This window comes from Crinia signifera, chromosome 3, assembly GCF_055691185.1.
Source record: "Crinia signifera chromosome 3, ASM5569118v1, whole genome shotgun sequence".
NCBI lineage: Eukaryota > Metazoa > Chordata > Amphibia > Anura > Myobatrachidae > Crinia > Crinia signifera.
In genome coordinates, this window is record NC_139219.1 from 94,001,393 (window position 1) to 94,027,729 (window position 26,337).

At 40.8% G+C, this 26,337-nt stretch overlaps 1 protein-coding gene across 5 annotated transcripts in view; it reads right to left on the reverse strand.

Annotated features, from left to right (window-relative positions):
* Positions 1–2,318: 2,318 nt before the first annotated feature.
* ADGRG6 (adhesion G protein-coupled receptor G6) overlaps positions 2,319–26,337 on the reverse strand; it is a 171,832-nt gene continuing 147,813 nt past the window's right edge. For 2 of the 5 annotated variants that reach the window (XM_083176215.1, XM_083176218.1), the window contains 10 exons: positions 22,764–22,892; positions 21,510–21,555; positions 19,480–19,589; positions 17,056–17,183; positions 14,381–14,649; positions 13,865–13,970; positions 13,124–13,407; positions 12,932–13,033; positions 12,389–12,544; positions 2,322–4,426 (listed from right to left, as the gene is read on the reverse strand). In XM_083176215.1, the coding sequence (XP_083032341.1) occupies positions 4,248–4,426; positions 12,389–12,544; positions 12,932–13,033; positions 13,124–13,407; positions 13,865–13,970; positions 14,381–14,649; positions 17,056–17,183; positions 19,480–19,589; positions 21,510–21,555; positions 22,764–22,892 (1,509 nt within the window). In that variant the 3' untranslated portion in view covers positions 2,322–4,247. Of the gene's footprint in view, positions 4,427–9,173; positions 9,221–12,388; positions 12,545–12,931; positions 13,034–13,123; positions 13,408–13,864; positions 13,971–14,380; positions 14,650–17,055; positions 17,184–19,479; positions 19,590–21,509; positions 21,556–22,763; positions 22,893–26,337 lie in introns of all 5 variants that reach the window. The other 3 variants (XM_083176216.1, XM_083176219.1, XM_083176217.1) reach the window with 3 other exon arrangements.

Here is a 26,337-nt window from a genome sequence, read left to right on the forward strand (position 1 = left end):
ATTGATCGTGAATTAGATTTAATTTGTAGTAAACTTGGATTTTCTTCTAGTTAGCAAAATATCCTTGATTGTAGAAAAATGAGGGCTAAATATTCCAACATTCCTACTATATCTCATATTACCAAAGAATTGTCTCCAAGACCAATGCATTCGATTTACACTATAAGCGGTCTAATATTATATATTATATTAAATGGTATATGGAAAAATAAAAAAAAAAAACTGACTACATTTAAGCCAAAGGTGAATCAATAGTACATATTGGGCGAAATGTAATAGGGTGCGATTTTTAGACTAAAAAAAAAATCGCACCAAATCGCACCTTTAAAAATCGCGTTTTTTGCCGCGAATTCGCATATGTAATGAGATGCGAATTAGCGGCAAAAAATGCGATTTGCCGCGATTTGCCGCGATTTTTAGTCATGAAAATGTGCGCATTTTCAGTCATGAAAATGTGCGCATTTTCATAAATGCGATTTTGTTCCAAAAAAAAAAAGTTAAAAAAAAAACGACGTGGGGTCCCCCCTCCTAAGCATAACCAGCCCCGGGCTCATTGAGCCGGACCTGGTTCCAAAAATACGGGGGGACAAAAAGCATAGGGGTCCCCCGTATTTCTGAAACCAGCCCCGGACTCTTGGACCGGTCCTGGTTCCAAAAATACGGGGGACAAAAAATCTGGGGGTCCCCCGTATTTTGAAACCAGCACCGGGCTCCAACAGCCCGCGGTGTCATGCCACAGCCGGGGGACACTTTTTATACAAGGTCCCCCGGCCAAAACATGAGCACCGTGGCTGGTCAGCCTTGGACGGGGTACCTGGAGGAGTGGGGACCCCCCCAATAAAGGGGTCCCCCCCCCCAGGCTTCACCCGTCCAGGGCTGAAGCCCGGGGCTGTCACCGGCGTCCGTGGCCAGTGGACGCCGGCCTGATAGGGTTAAATTCATCATACATATCATTACATTGCTTTTTACCGGCGAACTACAAGTGCCAGCAGACCTCCCCCGCATGCTGGGACTTGGAGAACCACAAGTCCCAGCATGCGGGGCATTAATGGGCCCGCTGGGACTTGTAGTCCACCTGTAAAAAGAATGTTTATAAAAAAACACACACACAGAGAAGTACAAGTTTATTACACACACACACCTCAATTTTACACCAGCGCTACTTACCATTCCTGGATCCAGCGCTGGTCTGGCTGCTTTACAGCCGGCTCCCCCCGAACTGACAGGCAGCGGGGAGAAGCGGCTGTCTCCGTCGCTTCTAACAGCCTCTGTAGCGCTGTCCGAGTGCTACAGAGGCTGAGAGCGTGATTGGCTGAGCTATGCGTCTCCATGGAGACGCATACTGTAGCTCAGCCAATCACGCTCTCAGCCTCTGTAGCACTCGGACAGCGCTACAGAGGCTGTTAGAAGCGACGGAGACAGCCGCTTCTCCCCGCTGCCTGTCAGTTCGGGGGGAGCCGGCTGTAAAGCAGCCAGACCAGCGCTGGATCCAGGAATGGTAAGTAGCGCTGGTGTAAAATTGAGGTGTGTGTGTGTAATAAACTTGTACTTCTCTGTGTGTGTGTTTTTTTATAAACATTCTTTTTACAGGTGGACTACAAGTCCCAGCGGGCCCATTAATGCCCCGCATGCTGGGACTTGTGGTTCTCCAAGTCCCAGCATGCGGGGGAGGTCTGCTGGCACTTGTAGTTCGCCGGTAAAAAGCAATGTAATGATATGTATGATGAATTTAACCCTATCAGGCCGGCGTCCACTGGCCACGGACGCCGGTGACAGCCCCGGGCTTCAGCCCTGGACGGGTGAAGCCTGGGGGGGGGGGACCCCTTTATTGGGGGGGTCCCCACTCCTCCAGGTACCCCGTCCAAGGCTGACCAGCCACGGTGCTCATGTTTTGGCCGGGGGACCTTGTATAAAAAGTGTCCCCCGGCTGTGGCATGACACCGCGGGCTGTTGGAGCCCGGTGCTGGTTTCAAAATACGGGGGACCCCCAGATTTTTTGTCCCCTGTATTTTTGGAACCAGGACCGGTCCAAGAGTCCGGGGCTGGTTTCAGAAATACGGGGGACCCCTATGCTTTTTGTCCCCCCGTATTTTTGGAACCAGGTCCGGCTCAATGAGCCCGGGGCTGGTTATGCTTAGGAGGGGGGACCCCACGCCGTTTTTTTTTTATAAAAACACTTTTACACATTTTTATTAACAGAACCATGCACAGATCTCAATGATCTGTGCATGGTTCTGTCAAAATCGCCTGTCAGAACCTGGTCTATTTTTTTTGCGATTTTTGGTAACATTGACCAAAAATCGCACCCTATTACATTTGCGAGTTGTATACTTTATAATGGGAAAACATCTGGATGCGAATTGAAATGTGACTAAAAATCGCACTTAGAAAAGTGCGATTTCGCGGTAAAAAGTGCGATTTTTTACCGCGATTTTCAACCTATTAAATGTGCGATTTTCGGAAAATGTGCGATTTCGGCCGTTTTTGACCAAAAATCGCACATGTCTAAAAAATCACACCCTATTACATTTCGCCCATTGTCTTTTGAATTATATATTTACCAAAGTGCATAATAAACTCAAATTGTATTATCTTGTTAATTTACATAGCCTTTCACAGTAATATTAAATCAAAATTATATATAATAATAAATAATAGGAAAAACATTTTACACAAATACCAGGAGACCATGAGAATATGGATCTCAGAAATAGTGAAGCAAGTCCAATCTAAGATAATGCATTTTTAAATAATATTAAAGCTACTATTTTAGGTAAGGCCTTTTGTCATAAACGAATTAGCGTTGGAAATCTTTGTTTGCAACAATAAGGATCAAAAAAATGTATTATATCTGATTTTGCTGTATTCATTTTAAGGTGATCAGAAATTTTGATATCTTAGTGTCAGATTATTCATTTTTATGAGAATTCCAATGTGTATGATTTCTGTACGATCTTTTGCCTGTGCATTAAACAGTTGGCGCTGTGTTCTAATTACTTTGATGTAACTGTAATCTCTGTTTTCTGTTATTATTTCTGTCTATAATTAAACCTTAGAGATACAATATAAATGTGTATATAAAGATTCTGGAAGGGATATGGTCTCTAGGTCAAGCATTAGGTCGACAAGCATTAGTTAGACCACTGAAGGTCGACATGCATGAAGGTCAACTTGACAAGGTCGACATGCATGGAGGTCGACGTGCACGGAGGTCGACAGGGTCATTAGGTTGACTCAAACTTTAGATCAACATGGGGAAGGTCAACAGTCAAAAGGTTCATTTTTATTAGGCGGTATTTCATGCCCTACCATCCACTAGGGCGTGGTGGGAGGATAAAATAGTATGGCAAGATGCAGTACACTTTTTTAGTTTCCATGTTGACTGTGTCAACATTCAGAACAAAAAAAGTGAAAAACCCCATGGCAACCTTTTGACTAGCGACCTTCCTATTGTCAATCTAATGCTTGTGTCTGCCTAATAACCATGTCGACCTAACCCATATCGACCTTCATGCATGTTGCCTTTCTGTCATGACGACCTTCAGTGGTCGATCTAATGCTTGTAGACCTAATTTCTGTTTATCCAATGATCCATACCGTTCTGGAAGGCTTAATTCCGCAGATACATATGAACAAGTTACTGTAATATGTTTTTCAATAATATGTTGAAATACAGCAAGGACAATTAAAAATAAAATAAAAATAAAAGGTCACATAACAGTAGTCTGCATGAGTAAATGAGCATTAGGTACATGAGGACGTGCAGTCGGAACACATAAGAACAATCGTGGTTAGATTTTGCCCAAAGGTCCATTATATTGATTTTGCACTGTCTAATGGTAAACAGTTATAAGCAAAGTCATACATTTGCCCTTTGCAGCAATTACATTATTAGAAAAAAAAAGTCATTTTTACACTTTTAAAATGAGGTGCATTGGCTCAGGACAATTGGGTTAAGGCATGGGGTCTGTATATGGTCCTGATTTAGTCTTTCCTTTTAGAAGCCACAGGTGTTCCAATTCCTGGAAACAGATTTGCTGAGTAAAGCCTTGAAAACTTAAAATATCCCACAAACTTTACAGTCATTTAACAGAAATGTTTGTAAGATTTTCCCTTCTTCGTGTCCGTTATTGTAAGGTGTCATTCTAAGGACATTTTTATTAAACATGTGATTAAAATTCCATTTTGTGCTTCATTTGGTTTCAGTCAGTGTTCCCACATCACAACGTTGTATTTCCCTTTTTGGGTTAGAACTTAGTACTGTGGCTAAAGGAATCGGACAGAATAATGTTCTTATAAAAGTTTTCGGAGTGGGGATGGCAATACCCCTTGACTTTGTCAATCACATGATGAACTGGAAGAATTGATGTTTGTTCCCCATCTACTGGTGTAAACTTGACTGAGGGTCTGTCCCCAAATAAGTAACCTGCAAAAGTAAAATAGATACATATATATAAATATGCGGATTTTCATTACGATGTATAAGAACCTTTGGGAATACATGCTCCTTAAAGTAATTTATTCTACCTTCATAAATAATTCATTGTACTAGAAGAAGAACAAATAAAGGCCAAATACAACAGCGTACATAAACACACTGGGCAACATGTTAGCTGGATGCAGTTTGCACACTGTACAGTTAAGTGTAACCTGCAACTGAAAAAAGGATGTACGCTGTGTCAACACTGCAATATACTGTAGGGTCATCTTATGTATGAATAGCAGATTTTATCAACACCTATGGCATAGTCTACCTATGGGCAGCCCCCCCCCCCCCCCCTTTACCTGCAGTGAAATCTACCACCTTTCTAAATCTTAGTTAAGCCATGTGGCCTCACTGTGACTGGTCCTAGCGGAAGTCATACCTGCCAGTCCCATTGGGAGGTGTTTCCTATCTCCGAGACTGCTAATTAGGGCTGCAATAAGCAGGAAGCCACTCCCTGCCTTATTGTGCAGTCCTAGCTGGCCTCTATGGGTCTGTCAACTGCATTGCACAGGCATCGGACGTGGTGGGGACATGGTGGTAGAAGCCCAGCAATGCCCCCCACTATGGTCAGGTAGATGCCACTGCTGATAACACCATCTTTTTATCGTTTGAGGCACAAGGGGTCAGGAAACCACAAGAGTTCCATTTCCTGACAAGAGCATAAGCACCTGGTCTCTGTCCTAGTGATCATAGGTCTTACTTGCATCAACAAGCCCATATAGAACTTTGGGTATGCTCACACAGGTCCTGCATTTCTGGATCCACATCTGCATTTGTAAGGAGCAGTTGTCCTAAGTGCAAGATGTGCTAATATGCAAAAAAGTCTTGATATAACCTATACTATATTTCTAACTTTTACCAACCTAGTTTTGCCACCAGATAGCTAAATGAGTCTACTATGCTGTGCTGTAGCTCTTTAATGCGAAACATGTTTTAATATTTTTTGTTCATTATTGAAGTGGAAATCCAATACATGAAACAATTCCGAAAAAAACCCAGTCAACACCCAGCATTTTTTAGTTCTCATTCAATTCAAGTCTACTTCTATATTCTCAATTTTTAGTGCTATGCTTTTATTTCGATAAAACCTGAAAAATGTGGATGTTTTGACCAGTAATATCATCCCACATTAGTTACAATACAATTTAAGAGTTGAATGTGTTTAAATGTTGCTGTTTCTGTGACTCTTAAATAATGTATACTATATTTTAGTAATTTATACACTGCCTTATTGTACTTCTTATCTATAATAAAAATAGAAAGTACTATTCATATAAATAAATAAATTTAATATATATACAGTGTATATATATATATATATATACATATATACAACACAAAAGTCTCTAAAATTGCACTATTATAATATAAAACATATATTGGTCGCTGTTGACACTCAGTCCCCTACTAGCTGGAACTGTAAATACTTCAAACACACCAACAATAGTGTCTTCAGCCCCCTCTAATTGTAATGTCCATACAATATAAAATAATATATAAAAAATTAGATACACTTCGTAAGTTGTTCTTTTGAAGAAAGTCTTTCTTTTTATTTTTCAAACTATGACCAGTACTGGGCACAGTTTGAAAAAGAAAAAGAAAAACTTTCTTCAAAAGAACAACTTACGAAGTGTATCTAATTTTTTATATATTATTTTATATTGTATGGACATTACAATTAGAGGGGGCTGAATACACTATTGTTGGTGTATGTATATATATATATATATATATATATATATATATATATATATATATATATATATATTAACATGCATAACTAACTTACACTGTAAATTATATACATATACAGGAATACAACAGAGCATGCTTTAATGAAATCTGTAATTCTTCAAATTGAAGAGAAATTTCATCATAAGTGTGGAAAGATAATTCATTATAAACCCAGCAATAGATGGAAAAGGATCAGGCAGAATGATAATCAGAATGCAAATACATCCAAGCAAGTGATGATAGTACATGTTTCACATTCCAAAATATGGCATTGGGTTAACGTTCCAAGCCAGGTGATCATGCTGCTGTATGGAGAGGATTTAATAGGAAAGAGCTGCATCCAGAGATAGATTTCCCAAGAGGTAAAGTTAAAGCTTGTACAGTATCTGTCATTTATTGCATACAACAGTTTCCAACAATCTCTTAATTGATTATGTTTCTGTGGAAGCCATAAGCTATGATGTCCCAGACTGGAAATTACATTATTACATGACCCCGTGGATTTGCTCGATAATTTGTAAAGCACATTTGGCGGACGATTCTGGTTTACTGGCTGTGAACCGAATTCAGCCCCAGCCCTGATGGTCGGGGTTTGTGCATGCGTATTTCTGTGCATGTGCAAACCCTGACTGCGAGTGGCCTCTGCGATTTATAATGTCGCCAGGCCATTCAAGGGGGGGGGGGGGGGGCGGTGACTGTGCTGGGCCATGGGAATGCCCAGCGTTCCATGGGTGTCCCCATAAAAACAATGGGCAGGATGAAGACGAAGTCTGCCAGGAGCAGGTGGCTGACACCACATGACATCAGTCACCCAACCAGTCTTTGTCCCAGGGCCCGCAAATATAAGTCTGTCTCCACTGACATATTTGCGAAGGCAGGAGAAATCATTTGATTGTAACCGACCATTGAATGATTTCTCCTACTGCAGCCACATGCGAGGGGCTGTATTTTCGTAGCATATATACACCTACACCCAGGGGGTGGTGATCGGTGCTACGGTGAGGGCTGGGTCCTTCTGGGCTGCTGCATGACCCACTATGCAGTAAGTGATTCACAGCACCATGACCTTTATTCAGATCTGATCGCAGTACAAATTTGTTTGGATAATGGGCAAAACCATGTGCACTGCAGGTGGGGCAGATGTAACAAGTATACAGAGAGTTAGATTTGTGTGAGTTATTTGTTTCTGTGCAGGGTAAATACTGGCTGCATTTTCCAAACAAATTTGCACTGCAATCAGATCAGAATAAGGGCCCATGGGTGAAGCAGCAGAAAACGACCCAATGGCCAGGAACCCTCCAGAAGCACCGATCACCGGTCCCTGGGTGAGTATGAGCAGCAGTGGGGAAGGGTGTCAAAACATGCCGGGGGGGATAGCTATGGCGGGTTGCCAAGTAAGGCTGCAGAGGGCATTCACAGGGACAGAGCTTTCTTGCAGCTCTTTCCCTGCATGCAATAATTGATGCATCCATGCAATGTGCTCAGTTATCACACAGCAGATTGGGGTGGAGTATCACATATCATATGCATGCAAATGGTGATAAATCTGCCCCTAAAGCACTCTCTTCACATTGGCAGGGAAATATGTTTTACTTGCAATCACATTTACTAAAAACAGATTGTTAAACCAGAGGCACTTTAAAAGAGGAAGAGTGCCGTGTGCAGCCTCCTCTGTTCGGGCCTTCTCCCTTTTCCTAGCCAGTGCCGCTCTAGTGCACAGTGCAGGAAAGTCTGAGCGCTAGATACATATACAGGGACAGTGTCAGACAGTATAAATCTGTCGGTTTAATCTTTATAACAGTTAAAAATTGGCAGACAATTGCTCATTAATAACATGCATTTTATGATAGAGTAATATACAGTGTATGCTAATATGTAGATATCCATTCATATACTGTAAGTACACAGATAAACTTTCTTTTATATCTATAATGTAGCGGTTGGTGTAATGTTTAGCATTTTGCTTGGGTTTGATTCACAACATGGTCCTAAATGTGTGGAGTTTGTATATTCTCCCTGTGCTTGCCTTTAACCCTGAGTATTCTGGTTTGCTCCAACAATCCAAAATATTCTGTTTAATTGGCTTCTGACACAAATATATACAGTATATTGCATATAGGAAACCTTTGCCCCCAAAGGACTGCTGCTGTTGTGTATTAAGGACAGAGCTATTGTGTTTGTTTCATTGTTTTATTGTAAATAAAAAGAAATCCAAGTGTGTGTCTGTGTGTATACAGTACATACTGAAGTAGATGCAAAATATTCTCAAAAAGGGCTAAGAAGTATGGGCCAAATGTAATAGGGTGAGAGTTTCAGAAAGTGAGAGATTTTGGGAGAGTTTTCCAATGTTTTTTAAAGCAGCACTCAAATACATGGCAAAATCAACCAGGTTTTGCAGTGTAATTGATTGCTGCTTTAAAAAAAGGGGGAAAACTCTCCCAAAATCTCTCACTTTCTGAAACTCTCACCCTATTACATTTGGCCCTATGTGTGGTTTATAAAAATATTCATATGTAACTGTAATTGTAGCATAAGCTTAACTAATATAATATTAACTTATTAGATGCATACATGAAATGTCTACTTTCTGTAAGAAAAGAGCTGGAAGGTGTGAACACACCAATTATATTGTAAATGACTATAAATATCAGTATAGCGTGATATTTATAATGCCATAATAGGCATGTACAGTACGTGGCTGCAGCTAACACATGCACAGAGGTCTTAATTACATTAGCCATTCACCAGGTTCCATTTTTCCCATAAAAAGGCAGCGAAGAAGGAATAAAATGTAGAAGTTCAGAGATGAACACCATGGGCACAAGATAAAGCAGAAGAATGGCCGGAGATATTCTGATTAGAAATGATCCTTTCCGTTTTATGACCTCATGCAAAAGCACCCAACCCAGTTGTTGTAAGGTCATGCATCCAACCAACCTGACAGGAACATTACCTGGATGATTCCACCTCTGGTTAAGGCGTGCTCTTAGAAGCCATTATCTATGCCATAAACATGGAATGTATTGGTCAGTTGAGTATGTAACAGAAACGTTAGTGTAAACCACAAGGTGTCAAACAAGTAAAACACATAAAGGTTTGAATTATTATTTTGCATTTTCTTTAGACAATTTCCCAAATGTTCTTATGGTTTTGATGAAAGGAATTCCAATCCAGGGCATTGAATAAATCATATTCCACGCTGATATCTTAAAAGTTACAATCACCATTTCACAGGGTATGCATCAGTATTCTATATGGTACCTAAAATGAAAGACCAATAAAACGGAACACCTGACCGCACCCTTCCATCAATTAAGGTGCTACAATCATCTTATCAGTTTACCTATTCTCCAACAGCTCACTGTAAGGTTATGGGGAGGCAGGTTACTGACGATGACTATAGTACTGAGCGCAGACACGTGCGTTGATCATTGCAGCCAATCATGGCCCTTATTCTGGTTCATGCGCAATGGCAAATTCCTTTTCAAATGGACAACACCATGTGCACTGCAGGAGAGGCAGATGTAACTTGTGCAGAGATAATTAGAGTTGGGTGGGGTGAGATCTATATTGCAGTGTAAAAATAAAGCGGCCAGTATTTTCCCTGCACAGAAACAAAATAGCTCACTCAAATCTAATTCTCTATGCACGTGTTACATCTGCCCCACCTGCAGTGCACATGGTTTTGTCCATTTGGGAAGGAACGTGCCTTTGTGAGTGAACCAGAATAAGGGCCCTAGTCCCTTTTCATTGGAAGTGTGCATTCTTTACTTTGTTTTATTAAATTAAATCAATGAATTAAAAATATGGCTACAATTGCATTAGGGCTCTGCATCTGTACCTGTTTTTACATTTTAGAGAATAATGCATGCAATACGCTCTTTAACTTATGTAAAGTTATCTGCAGTTATTACACGGATATTTTCTGAATAAAGATTTTACTGCCACTAGGGATTTTAAGCTCTGCAAACAGGAATGTGCTAGGGGAACAGGAAATCCTATATCAGCATAGATAAAACTACTGGGGAAAAGTGACCTCTTAATGCCCACATGGTACAGTAGATGGAAAGACCATTGTATAGAATCTATACTATAGATACAGTATGCCATGACTTATGGGATCATTCAGCACTAGCAGACTTATCACTCAGACAGCCTGATTGGAAGCTCTTAACAGACTCAGACAAAAATGGAAAATGGAAAACTGTACATTAAAGGGATATTTTACAATTAACACATTATTAACACAAATGGCTTCTAAAAATAAAAAAGTGTGGCTGTTTCCTATAGCAACCAGACTCTACCTATCATTTCTATATTGCATCCTAGGAAATTATAGAAAAAGTCTGATTGTAAATTCACTGCTACGAGGTGTATTAAGGAAGAAGAGGCCAGTGTGTGTACTCCATTCAGGCTCCCTCCTCTTCTGCGTACAGCGAAATAGAGTAGTGTGCATGCGCCATTTACACAGTGATTTTCCTAATGCGCATGAGCAAAATGGCAGCATAATTTTCCTGCTGAATTGTGCAGCGCTGCTGCCATCGACTACAGAACCTGCACCTATTTGAATAAATAAGTGCTGGGTGTGCTGGGGATTATCAGCAGACACAGGTCCCTCCATTAGGCCCAGGTTATTAGTATCCCGTCCCCACCACCACCTCTTGGTGGCAGCTTTTAAACCCATGTGCAGATGTGTCCACATACATTTAGCCTCCTTGCAAGTTAAACAGCCTTTCTGTGGTGTGACTCTGCAGGACTGAGCGTCTTATCATGCAATTTTTTCAATAAAACTGCATGTTATTCACAGTATTATGCATATAGAATGCACAAGCAGCTTCTGCTGATTAAAATTATATGCAGCTTTATTCTGTGACTGAGGCTATAGCTGCATATGAAATGCCACCCTACAGTGTTTTCCTAGAGAACACTGTAATCAGGGCTTAAAGTAGTCCTGGGGAGGTGGGGGAACTCATTTCCATCTGTCACCTAATTTTAACCCCCTTTCCTCCCCCCATTAGGCAGAGCCAGGGCCAGTTGTAGGGTTTTTGGGACTCCCCTACAAACATTAATGCTTTGCTGCAAGAATTACTGTAGGTTGAATAGTTCAACCTCACCAAGTGGCGTAACTATAGCACCACAGCCCCCGTGGTCGCAGGGGGGGCGCTGTGCATGTGGGGCGCTGGGGGGCTGCGGTGCTATAGTAATGCCCCCGCCCCCCATCCCCCGCAGGCTCCCCTCCTTGCATCAATCAATTCTATGGAGTTGGACCATGATAAAATGGCCGCCCCATAAAGCAGACGGTATGGGGGCGGCCATTTTATCGTGGTCCGTCTGCATAGAATTAATTGAAGCCAGGAGGGGAGCCGAGAAAAGCAGACAGGTAAGCCTGCGGGGGATGGGGGGAGGGGGCATTACTATAGCACCGCAGCCCCCCGGCGCCCCCACATGCACAGCACCCCCCCCCCCCCCCCGCGGGGGCTGCGGTGCTAGAGTTACGCCACTGGGTAAGCCTGCGGCGATAGGAGGGGGCACGGGCGGCCGGGGGGGGGGGCGTCCTTTAACGGCGGGAGGGGCGCCCCAAACCAAGCTACGTCACTGACCTCACCATTGTAGGTGGTGAAACTCAGTTCCAAACCCCCCCTCCACTTTAACCCTGACTGTAACGTTCCATTTTGTATGCAGTTCATATCTATATCGCATATCATTTTGACCAGAGTCTGCTTGTGCATAAGATGCATTTTCCGCAAAAAAAAGACAATGCTAACAGAGTTTTCAGCTTACTCATGCCAGGCATTTCCCGCTGCATGGCGTTGGAATCTAGCCCATGTACTGTACAATACAAATGCCATTATAGAAGAACATACAGCAGTAATTGAACGCATCATGCTGTTTTCATATCATTGCCATTTTAAATGTTGGGTTAAACACACAGAGATCTTGCAAAAGCAGCCACTCTGTAAATTTACTCTTCTGTATGAATATATAACTTCAAAAAATAAATTGCAATTTGTTAAATGTATAATTGGCAACAAAAAAAGGAAAGTTATGCACTAGCTGACCATATTTACAGTACTATGGACTTATTTAGAAATTGTCTTTTCAAGTCTCACCCTACATATATATATACAGTATACAGTTTGTGTCTGTATTGAAAAATAAAATGCTCACCTGTGCTACTGTTCCTTTTAAAGAATGGATTGGAACTTGACTTGGATTTCGATGTCCAGTAAGTAGAATTGGAGCCTATGGAGCTAGAGGAAAGGGATTTCCCCAGATTATCTGAGCTGACCTTCTTTGTGTTGTTAGTGGCTGTTTTACTCCAATCTGAAACGCAAAGACCACGTTTTTAACAAAAGGAAATAGAACAAAGATAACCCAATTCAACAGATGATTTATTGTGAACGCGTTTGGTGTAAGTAAGTGATGTGCAAAGCATTGCAGCAATATTTAACATGAATATTTATTTGCATACACATTTCAGAACAAGCTGTTTGCATGTTGCAACTTGCACAGATCTGAATAGTTTTACTTTGGCCACAATTATATATAGAGTGCAGTCCCCATATGACCAGCAATCAGTTAGGCTAGTTGCACACTACTTCATAGAGGTGAGGGGCATGGTTAGCTGATATGCTGATGTTCTGGGCTAGGGACTGAAATGGATCTAAAAGGTACAAAAATACACTTATATGTTTATTAATAGAGTATTACCTGAATTATCTGGCAGTCGCAGTTTCCCACAGCATAGATGTCGCCTCCATTGCTTTTGCACATTTTCTTTTAATGCACAGTGGAAGACAAATATGAACAAACCTATGAAATAAAGCATGTTGTTTTTTAGTGAAGTATTGGAAACTGTATCATGGAAGGGTTGTCTATTGTAGTAAGTGGAAACTACCATACCTTGGAGGGAGTTGAAAATAGTGAACAGGTACAGGAATGCAAGAGTAGCTTCACCCCAAGCAAAAAAAGCGAACCCCCATGTCATTCCCAGGAGGAAGGTGAGGCTGACAACACTACGCAGGTTCCGCAACACCTCTTCCCGAATACTACGATTAGTCCTTTTTCCATTTCTCCCGCAGATCTGTACCATCACCACAATGAACATGGCCACATTCAACAGGAATATAGCTCCAAAGTAGGCAGCACAGGTGACATAGAAAACGGTGTTGTTCCTTATCCAGCAGCTGAAAGAAAGCAGTCACTACTAGCAATAATGTACTGAAACATTCTCATGGTTTATGAGCTTAGATTTCAAAGCTTGAGATAGATGTTTATGGTGCATAAAATAAATCTCTAACTATTGGGCAGATGTATTAAGCCTGCTGAAGTTAAAAGTAGAGATAAAGTGGAAGGCGAGAACACATCAGCCAATCAGCTCCTAGCTGTCTAGTTACAGACTGGGTTTGAAAAATGTCAGTTGGGGGCATATTGGCTGGTGTGTTATCTTCTACTTTATCTAAACTTTATAACTTCATCAGGCTTAATACATCTGCCCCTATGATAGTAGTGCTTATACAAGAGAGAAAATGAATGTCTGGGTCTGGATGAAGACAAATAGTGCATTCTTCATGTTAATGTACACATGCTCAGACATTTATGCACACCTGTCTTGTGAAATAATCCATTTATATTTATACTTACAATGCATCACCATTCCCACTAGAATCCTCTCCATAATAGCCGTTTCCATAGGCACTTTCGCTGTTTGTACTTGCCAAGACAATCGCAACTACTAAAGCTGGTACACCTGTTATAAAATGTAATATCTGTGTTAAATCAGTCTCATGGCCCCTGCAACAAGAGAACATGAAAGCAGGGTACCACTATCTACACCTTCATTAAACCAATTCACATCTAAATCAATTTAGTTAAACCCCTTTCATATCGCACCTCAGCCCCGGGTTATTACTGGGTTGGTGACATATGGACCCAGGAGGAGGTGAAATGTGAAAGCACCACACCTTATAACCTGGGTCGACCAACTCAGCAACTTGACCTGGGTTATAAGAAGGGTTAAACCGGGTTGTTCTCTGTATAATGGGCAATTTGGGGTTAATGCGAAAGCACCGGACCCAGGTTGGAGCTGACTTTGATGTGAAAAGGTTATTAGTCTAATTTTCATGGGCTTTGATAACACTAGTTTTATGAATGACTTACCCCAACCGATAATGCAGAACTTCAATATGTATCTTCGAATGTATGTGTTGAACACTTTTACTAGTGCAATATACATGTGCACAGCCTCTAGTCCCATCCATGTGAATGCAGACAAGAGAAAGAAATGCAGCAAAGCTGCCACTGCAATGCAGAGCTCGTTAATGGCAAAGGAAGCAAGCCAGCTATCCAGGAGGAAGAAGAGGTTCAGGAACAGCAATGCAGTGCTCAGGTTCATCAGAATCTTTGATGGATAATCACGCCTTATTTTTCTAGAAGAAAAACACATTAAATTATAAAATTATAAAATTTCCATCGGAAATACTAAATATTTTTCTAATTTTACAAAGATTCAGATAACAATAATTAATGGTGTACAGTCTTATTACCAATACTGTATTACTAATGATTTTACGTTGTGCACCTGTTATTATATTATATACTTATTGTTATTACAACCAGATATTTAGCAATGACATATGTGTCAGCGTGCCGGCAGCCAGCAGATGGCACCTGATAGAGCTATTCAATTGTTGCTCCATTGGAGTGTGATGAGCTGCTGGCACCTGTACTTCTGCTCGCACGCTGGGGGATAGGGAGCTGAAGTGAGTGAAGAGTGACCCATTTGAGTGCTCAGACAGGACATTTCACATCGCACTAGTTAGTTTAGTTGGGCTTAGCCGCTATGCATGGCTTTCTAAACTCAGTGTGTTAAAAATCAACAATTGAATACTGCCACGCTATCTCCCATCACTTTAGACAGGAGATCGTGTTATGGTATACAATTGGATTCCCCTCATTAACTCAATAGTTTAATACTATGTTTCTTTCTAAACTCATAAAATAACCATTTTAATTGCATTATATTTGTTTACAAGGATTCACAATCTAGGAGGCAGAAACAGTAATTATATTTGCCCCAGATTCTAATGTTACAAATACACCAATATCAGTGAACGCATACAGTAATTATCAAGTTCTGGTAAGTTAACACAGGACTGGTCTTAACCAGTTTGCCACCAAATTATTATTATTTTTTTTATTATTATTATTATTATTATTATTATTATTAACAGTTATTTATATAGCGGACACATATTCCGCAGCACTTAACAGAGAATAGTTGAACATTCACATCAGTCCCTGTCCCAGTAGAGCTTACAATCTATATTCCCTACCACATGTACACACACACACATTCATTCTAGGGTTAATTTTGTTAGGAGCCAATTAACCTACCAGTATATTTTTGGAATGTAGGAGGAAACCCATGCAAGCACAGGGAGAATGTAAAATCTCCACCCAGTTAGGGCCATGGTAATGCTAACCATTACACAATCTGTCAGTCTGCCAATGGGCAGCACGAACAGCATTAGTGGGGCCCATACATCTACAGGCTGATTGCCCATTCTACTGATCAAAATATTGATTAGCAAACCTTGATGATCAGGGATCCATTAGGGATTCATGGAATTCAACATGCTGGAAATCCCAACTGTACTATAGTGTTCTCTTGATTACTGGGTCAAGGATTTGGTGAAATCCAATGTTGAAAATCCCTGATTAGCCAAGTAGTAGAGTTTCTGCAATCCATCACAGATGTATGATCCCCTTATCACTGCCCTTATACATTAAATTGCCCACCAATGTAACAATTTACTTAGTTTATAATAATAATAATAATAATAATAATAATAATAATATAATAATAATAACACTTCCCACCTAAAACTGGTTAATTCAATAATTACTTTCTGCCCACCCAAAAAAATTTGTATCCACTTCTATTACATTTTTTGCCAAAATTATCTGAGCAGTTTAAGTCTTTTGTTTCATATTTTCCTTCTCTCCCTAATTTACATTTGGAATAATAATTTTTATTATCATTTTTTGCTTATTGAATCTACAAATAAACTGAATTATAATGTATATTGTCATGTTAAATTGGAATACAAATATACATTATACTCTTTCAAAACCTAAAACTTGCTTTGCTAAGAGCAAACTATGTATATTGTAGCAGGGATAGCAGGATTTCCCTTTTTTAACCATGTAACAGCAGTTGAACATTGATCTAGTCCAGGTTTTAAGTGAGGTTAGGAATGAACTGCAGCCAAGTTGATTAGTAGCACCTGTTAGCTGCCATTTAGAATATTGTTTGTATACAGGGAAAGTGCTCCTGATGCTAAATAAGCCAGCCAGGGGATCGGCTGGGGGTCTGGGGTTACATCAGGAGCCATTGGACTGTATATTTGTATTGTTTGTCAGAACATGGAAAGTGATGCTGTAACCTATAACCTGATGTGAATTGCTGTTATTCCCATTTGAGTGACTTCACTGCTGGGAAGAAATAAACCTGCTGTTTAAATGTTACCCGGTATGTGTGACCCTTGTCACAATATCATTCACAGGTTCTCAAGCTCAGTACACAGGACCCCACATAGTGCATGTTTTGCAGGTCTCCTCACAGAATCACAAGTGAAATAATTAGCTCCACCTGTCGATCTTTTAAAATGTGTCAGTGAGTAATGAGTGCATCTGCCAAGTGACCTGGTAAACGTGAACTGTGTGGGGTCATGAGAACCGAGTTTGAGAACCCCTGTTTTAGATGCATTGTACAGTAATTAGAAAACATACTAAATGATTATAAGGAAACCGTTTCTGGTACATATACATACTCAAATGCAATGTAAGTCAAAAGTGTGGCAGCTGTACATATGGCAGATATCCCACAGCCAACATATGTTATGAAAGTAAGTATTTTTTCATTTTGTTCATCTATAACTGGAGCAGTTCTTTGGAGGTCCTGTAAAAAAAAAAAAAAAAAAAAAAACATTATTGTTCATTTTATACATTTTAAATTAAAAGTAACATTTAATTTTTAAACAAACTAAAATAAACTTCATGGGTAAACAATTGTATTTCTACAAAAGTCATACATGGAAAAACTAACATAGTGTAGAGTTGAAAAGAGAGAGAGAGACATATCTGGGAACCACCTGAACAGTACAGATGAGAGAAAATAGTTTGACACAAAATATATAATGTCACAATAACTATAGTCAGTCTATAGACAGGATTTTTTTTTAGGGAGCACTCCCCACTGGGCGAGTTTTTTATGGGGAGCGCTCCCTAAAAAAACCCACCACTGCCTTCCCACGTCTGGACAGTTCCGCTGAACTGTTAATCAGCAGCTGCCCGTCCCTGCGCCCCATCCCCGGCAACCGGCTTGTCATGAGCCGGCACTATAGACTGTAGTAGAACAGCCGGGGGGGGGGGGGGGGGGGGAGGTGCGGCTCTAAACAGTGGCAATCCCTTGAATTTTTCGGGCTTGCCAGACTGGGCACTGAGGCACAGCCCAGAAAATTCTCAGAATTGCCACTGAAGGGGTTAATTCAATAATACAAAAATATAACACAAGGCTCATCAAATTTGTCAAATAATAATTGAACTGTTTATAGACTCATGATAATTGTAATTAACATTAAACTGACCTTAAATAATATAATATTAACAAATTAATGATGGTAATATTTTTAATGGGCGCCCACCATATTAGATAGAGGTTTGCCAAAAATTAAAAAAAAATTAAAAGTTGTAGTGGACATAAGGCTTGCAGCCAGGGCCCTCTTACCACTTTGTCTGTTTGTTAACAACCTGTCTTGTTTTGTTCTCAATAGTAAAGTACAAGTAAATATGATGGAGCTATATAAGTAAATTAATAATATAATCTTCCCCTTGAAGCTATACAGGCTGTATTTATTACTAAGCTGCTGAGTTATTTACTTCATATGATCCTGTTTCTGAACGTTGTTGTAGTACATTGATAACTATTTTCTCAGTTGTCATACTGTATATTTATTTTACGTAGCAACATCACATGTGAAGTAGAATACACATCTTAGTAAATTTCCCCCTATATATTAAGGTTGAGTGCAAAGGAAGGAGCAGATGCAAAAGTACAGCTTAGCGATAAGAAAGAATTCCCTTTAATTCCCAGAACTTCCCCTTAAAGAAGGAGTGAGATACATGAGGTGCAGTGGTGAAATATGTATATTTCACACACACACACAATAAAATATACTATGCAGACAAAGTGAATAGACACCCAACGCAAGCAAAATGGTGTGCTCCTGCAGCATTCACGTGTTAATGAAGGTGAACTTTTCACATCAGATGCACATGTTTGGGTTTGACAATTGCCAGGAAAACACCGGATGCAAAAGTATACAGTAGATACAGTAAAACATGGAGGTGATGGTGTTATGCTGTGGGGTCTTTCAGCTGAGTTTCACAGAAAATTTGCTAACCCAGATGGATTGGACAGCACAGCCCAGATCTTAACCCCAATTAGAACCTCTGGGCCGATTTGGAAAAACTGGTGCATATTAAGCTGACTAGACCTTCCTTAGTGTTACAGTTGGTCATTGTACTTAGTGCAGAATGGCAAAACATAACAACTGCTATTGTCCAGGAACTTGTGGACTGCTTGCAAGAAGGGTGTCTGCAGTAATCACTGCAGATTAATTGTTCATAATAAAACAGTCATTTGGCTCCACCCCTCCCATACACTAGTGAATCATTGCATTATAATGTGAGGGAGCAGGCTCGGGTGCTGGACAGTTTCCCGAGAGTCGGGATCCCGACAGTCATTACCCTGACATTGGGATCCCAACAGTCAAAACCCTGACACTCGGGGTCCCGACGGCCATAGAGGGAGAATAGAATAAGTGGTGAGCGTAGCGAGCCACCGTGCCCGCAGCGTGGCTTTGTTGCACTCGCCCCGATGTCTGAGTCCGGCCAGTCAGGACCATATACCACACCCGCAGGATCTAATGACACCATTCACCTGGGAAACTTCTGGTTGCTTTTATAGCAAATTCACACCAGTGTGTATGGTGTATTTATAATGATACAGGAAAATTCTTTCTGCTTTCATAAAAGTTTCAGCATGTGTTTTATTTGTGTCTGTTTAGTCACACTTTTATAGATACCTTATTGCTAGACCTGTCCTTGTAACAAAAAAACATAATTTCCTGAAATGTCAGCACTTTTTACGTAAAATTGGCAAACAAGCTTAATATTTGTGTAGGCCTACTTACCATCAGTATACCAAAATTGGTGAGGTGATTGCACAAGCAAACTGTCTCATTAGCATTGGATTCATTTGCCAGTACGCTGCATCCATCTTGGCTCCACCCACCCTTGCCAGCTATTGAAAAGCAAAAATAAATATAAAATGAAATATTTTACAACTGGAGAAAAAGTCTGTGAAAAAAATCATTGTTACACGTCTAATAATATTTTACAGTAAAATCAGTACTCTGTCATGCAGTAAGAACCACTACATACAGTATTAGGCATTACATACAGTATTACAGGAATGCTGTTCCTTCACTTGCCTGATGGCCGTAGCTTAGTTTATTTACAGTGCAGCAGACTTGCTAAAAGTTACAGAGGGGATAGGTCATTTTACAAAAGAAGGTGTTAACAAAACATCATGCAGTGATGTCATAAGGTGCCACTCGCCAAGAAGTGACAGCAAAGTGCCGCCCCTGAATTTTTGTTTTTATTTTAACAATACAGAAAGAAAATGGAATCAGGGAGAAAGTACTGAAAAATAAACTAAGCTGAAGGGTATGAGCAGGGAAGGAACTATAAATCTTTTATTAACTTGTAACTGCACATGAGTATTGAGTACTAGTATCTATTTCCTGGGAACCTGTGCATTTACAGAATATTGAATACCGGAATCTCGTTTCATAGAAGCAGTAGTAGTAGAAGAGTGTGTTATCTAAACGCCATCAATGAAGTACAGGTAATTATTGCATATGTCCCTCTTGCGTTGATTTCCATCAGACAGTCCCGTTCCACGGACTGCGCATGGGGCAGAGTGTTGATCAAAAGTGGGGAGTACTAATCAGACTGGGCAGGTTTGAGAGGATTGGGGCTGGCCTTGGGCAAATCAGGGACCCTGCTTTCTACTGTCCTGAGGCCAGATGCACTAAGCTTCAAAATGTGATAAAATGGAGAGTGATAAACAACTAACCAATCACCTCCTGCCTTGCATTTTTAAAACCCAGCCTGTAACATGACAGGTAGGAGCTGATTGGCTGGTTGTTTATCACTCATCACTTAAATTTTTGAAGATAATGCATCTGACCTATAGTCTGTCATGTGTAAATTATGCCATGTCACATTAATCCTTATAAATAATCCTTATATATAGGAATTAGGCAGGTCTTAACTTCAATACCAGCATTCCTAGAGCAGCAGGAAATATGGGGGAGATGTACTAAGCCTTTGAGAGTGATAAAGTGCAGGAAAAATAGGGGAGATGTACTAAGCCTTTGAGTTTGATAAAGTGCAGACTGATAAAGTGCTAGCCAATGAGCTCCTAGCTGTCATGTTTTGGGCTGTATTTGAACAATGACAGTTAGGGGCCAATTGATTGGAGGTTTACCTCTCTCCACTGTGTCTTTCTCCCATTCTTATTACATCTGTCTCATTGGCCCTTATTCTGATCGGTGCGGAAATTCCCGCATGCGGACGGACCGCCGATGTTGATTGTCTGCGCATGTGCAGGCGATTTCGCCGCACGGATTCTTTATACGCCGCACAGGGGGCGTAGAGGGGCGTGAGGGGCTACTTAGCCTCATTACCCTATGCATACGCCCCGCGTTTCATGGGCGTTTCCATGCAAACGCGGGGCGTATGCATGGTAATGAGGCCGTGACGCGTGGGTACGGGGCGGGCATCTGACATCGCCGGATGTCAGCTGCCCGCCCCCATACATGATTTCACACGGACAAGTGTCCGTGTGGTCTTGTGTTGCGGGACCTGGTGGAGCGTGCGGCCCTGCATTCGATGTTCGGCGACCATCGAATGCAGGGGCTGCTCCCAAGACGGAGGAGGCGTATCCCCGTCCAATTTCATGCGGATCGCCACATATCCGCGTACAGACGGCAGGTGGCGATCCGTATGGAAGGCGGGGATTCGCCTGCACGGTTGCGGCCGCATATTCTGATCGGGCCGCACCGATCAGAATAAGGGCCATAGAGACAGTATATCCCCACTAATGAAATAATGCTAATGTGTGTTTGTTTAAATAATATAAAAGGAAATAACATACAATTTTTTCTTGTATCCCAGTAAACACAGGTTGGTTCTCCAATTTCCTAAAAGAAAAAGAAACAGTATTAAATGTACTAGTATTATTTCAGAGAGAGTATTATTAAGAGAGATTATTTCAGATGTGCTATTTCTATATTGACAAAATAATAATCAACTTTTTCCAAGAATGAGTATTAAGGGGGGTATTCAATTCCGGGTCACGAATGTCGGGACAGTTGTGACCCTGGCCCTTTCTTGGCCTGCTCGCCTGTTACTCGGCAGGCGGGATACAATGTCCCGCCTGCTGACCGATGAAAATGAGGCGTGTCTGTGGTAACGGCCGTGGATTGGCAAGATATGGGCGTGATCTTGGTACATATCTTTCTGTGCTAATAAGATATTGTTTATGCTCATTATAATGTATTTCAAAATCCTGACTTGAGCTATCACATTTATTTCCTCAGTTTCTTTAGTCCATTTAAATACATGTCAGCAATAGGCCATGCAGTAGTTTAGGAAGTCATTGACTTGGTCTCTTACAGTGTTATATATACAGTAAGATGTACAGAAGTGCCCTCATACACTTATCCTTTTTGCACTATACAGTGCAAGACTTATGCTGGGCACACAATAGATGATATTGTTAACGATGTTGTCATTCTGACGGGTCAGAATGGCAAAATCAAAATATTATCTTGTGTGTACACACTATGTCGCTAAGGATACATGGACGTCAGAAAGATGACACTGCTACCATGGCCATACATGCTGGTAGCATGTTCTATGTAATCACCACCCCTGACTACCACCCCCTGCCATTGCTTGTCATTGCTCCTGTTGGGTCACCGCTCCTGATGTAGTGCTGGGTTCATATGATTTAGTGTGTGCTCAGCATTAGATCCTGCCTTGGAGAGCATTTACCTTGAATGCCTAGTACTTAGTATTTATGTTGTAAAGGAATTGATTTAAAGTCACGCATTAACCATAACGATGCATGCTGTGAGTGTGGCACTTATATCTGCCCTTTTTTCCCAGACTGCGTACCATGTCCTGAGTTTAATTTACTTCTAATATACAGTACTAGGTTCTTACTGTAGGATCTTTTCACAGATTTCACAGATGCAATAGAAAGTCCCATGGAGCGACTATGTCACAAAGGTCATTGAGCACCAATTTTGTGCGATCTTAGGTAATTGTATGTGAACACATCGTCATAATTTGTGGGTTCATGGTACATGTTCCATGAACAATCTGAAAAAAAACAATGTTTTACCTGGCTTTGCCGATGCCTAACTGTAATCTTCACTGGATCTGTAAGGTCACGAATAGTGATATTTCCAATGCTGCAAGCCACTACATAACTGTTCAGTTTTGTCTTATTTAAACTATTCATCTGTGCATCCTATAAAAAAAAATGGGAGTATTACATTTGTGATTTTAATTGATAATTTAATTTACAATAATGTAGAATATATTTGAGTACACTCTTTAATAGCTCTACTGTAATATTATAATAACTATTTGTGCTAATATGTGTAACTATACATATTAAGAAATTCAGGTCAGAACATAATAATCTATAATGCCTCACATGGAGGAAGAAGGCACTTAATATTGATAATAAAATTATAATGACTACTGTATTTGTGTTAATATGTATTGCTATGATACCAAAAAAGTCAGGTCACAGCAATGATAATCTGTAAGAACATGTAAACAGTAAATCCGTAGAAGGAAGAGGGTAACAAATGGCAGAATTTCTGCCAAGGCAGACCAATTTGACAAAATGTATAACATGAACCCAATCTTTAAGCATGGAGATGAGCGTAAATACATTTAAATGAAATTTTAAAACAAAGAAAATGAAAGACAAGGGGGGTAAGAGGTAAGACAATAGTATAAGATATAGAGGAGGGAGAGCTAGAGTGTATTTCTAGGGTAAATATATTCTAATCAAATGATATTGAAACTACTGTAAATCATGAATAATTGTGGCTCGACCTCAAAGTGATCTGTCCACAGGGAACAATTTTAGTAAATGTCCTAGGGTGTCAGGTAGGTAGGGAACACTAGCAAGAGAGCATGGGCCTAATTTAGGGTTGCCCACTAAAGCGAAATCTCTCTCTAATGGGAAAAACCGTGTGCACTGCAGCTGGGGCAGATGTAACATGTGCAGAGAGATTTACATTTGGGTGGGGTGTGTTCAAACTGAAATCTAAATTGCAGTGTAAAAATAAAGCAGACAGTATTTACTCTGCACAGAATAAATAACTCACCCAAATGTAACTATCTCTGCACATGTTACATTTGCCCCACCTACAGTGGTTTAGTCCATCAAAAAGGAATTTGCTTCTGCAACCCAACCCGAATCCCCCCGTGTTCTTGTTATTTTTTACCAAAACCATAAAGTTAGTTATTGTACCTTAACTGTTGTTTTCTGTAATATTTATGTATGTTGTAAAAAACATAAAAATACTAAGAAACAGTGTTTTAAAAAAAATATAGAAATCAGGGTTGATTCAGAGATAGGAGCAAAGCAAAAAACAGGTGCAAATATGCACCTTTACAGAACCATGTTGCACAGGTTGTGGGACAGATAAAAAATGTATATACGAGTGCTGTAAAAATGAGGGTGCCCAGTATATGTAGACAAAACACAAAAGCAGTCAGTATTTATTTTACATTCATGTATTTACACCCCTTGGATTATACAACGTGATTTGTCATGGTTCTGAATTGTCCAGTGTTTTTGCTTTGCTCCCAACTATGAATCATTCCTACATAGTGCCTATGTTAAGACAAGAAATTTTATTTCCTACAATAGATTAAGAACATATGAATAATACATTAATTAATACAGAGGGTGACATTGTCACACGTCACCGGAGGCGTGAGTTTTCACCCTTCTCCTGTAGTACATACTGTGGTTTGAAGGGGAAAACTGCAGCCGATGTGTGGTGATGAATCTTGTTTTGTTGCTTGCTTTTGTTTAAAACACTATGGGTGAGATTTAATGGGATGAGAGATTCAGAAAGTGAGAGATTTGGTAAGAAATCTCCAGTTTTTTTAAAGCGGCAATCATTTACACTGCTAAACCAGTTTGTGATTTTGCAGTGTAAATGATCGCCGCTTTAAAAAAACTGGAGATTTCTCACCAAATCTCTCACTTTCTGAATCTCTCATCCCATTAAATCTCACCCATAGTGTTTTAAACAAAAGCAAGCAACAAAACAAGATTCATCACCACACATCGGCTGCAGTTTTCCCCTTCAAACCACAGTATGTACTACAGGAGAAGGGTGAAAACTCACGCCTCCGGTGATGTGTGACAATGTCAAGCCTTCTACATTTCATACAGTTTCAGCAAACCGCTAGCCATTTAAGGATGAAATGCATTTGAGTTCACAGCCATGGGAGTAGGCAGCTGGGTCTAGAAGTGAACAACTAGTTTTGAACAGATTTTGTTGAACAAAAAATAAATGTATAATAAAGACCTTAAATCTTCATCCCATCTTATTCTAACATAATCCAATGCCTGGCTATCTTACTTTTAGTGACTGCTCCTGAATGTGTTCAACATAGTAATACAGTAGCTGAGCAGACTCTTAAAAACTAGCAAGGCGGCTAATCCTCATATATATACTAGCCAGGAAGTTTGCATCTCATGCTTCTCAGAACTTAAGCATCGCATGCGGACAAAAAATCGCATGCGATGCGACCGACGCGATTACCGCGATTTTACATAGGGAACAATGTTAAATGGCCCAATTGACCCGATTTCACATAGGGAACAATGTTAAATGGCCCACAGACCCCAAATAGCCACCCTGAAGTGTGAAATGGCCCCCCCAATTGTTAACGCCACCCCACGATCAACAACAACCCGAAGCGTGGCAAACGGCGGTGGTACGCGTCTTTCGATCTTTTCATACTCCCACTATCCACGTCGGGGGGTAGCGCACGCGGATACCCGCATGGCGAGCGCACGCGGATACCTTCACAGGTATCCGCATCCCCTCGCGGGCTTCACAGGTATCCGCGTCCCCTCGCGGGCTTCACAGGTATCTGCGTCCCCTTGCTTCGGGCTCGGTGGCTCGCTAAGTTCGCCACACTTTCTATTCTCAACTCTACGTCGACGTGGATAGTGGGGGTATGAAAAGGTCGGAGGACGCGTACCGCCGCCCCTCGCGGGCTCGCTGCGCTCGCCACGCTTCAGGTTGACGTTGATCGTGGGGTGGCGTTAACCATTGAGGGGGCCATTTCACACTTCAGGGTGGCTATTTGGGGTCTGGGGGCCATTTAACATTGTTCCCTATGTGAAATCGGGTCAATTGGCCCATTTAACATTGTTCCCTATGTAAATCGCGGTAATCGCGTTGGTCGCATCGCATGCGTTTTTTTGGCCGCATGCGATGCGACCGACGCGATTTACCTTTTACCATTCATTTCTATGTGAAATCGCGGGCATCGCATTGGTCGCATCGCATGCCATTATAATGGCATGCGATGTACATGCGATGCCCGCGATGGGCGCCGTTCTAGGTAACAAGTACCAAAATTTATATAATTAGGCTTTTAAAAAAGCAAGTGTGGCCAAAGACCCAGCTCACATGGCCCAGAGGGTGGCTGTGGCCATGTGAGGTTAATAACTTGTGCTGCAATGTAATTTTTCTTATAAAGAATCATATTATTGTATATGTACTGTTATGTGTTTTACAATGTGATACTGTTATCCAAAATGCTCAGGACCAGAAGAAGTTTGGATAAAGGATTATTCCGTATTTTGGAATATTTTTATATTGAGGTATCTTGCAATTATGCTGTATAAGCACATCAAACACATGAAA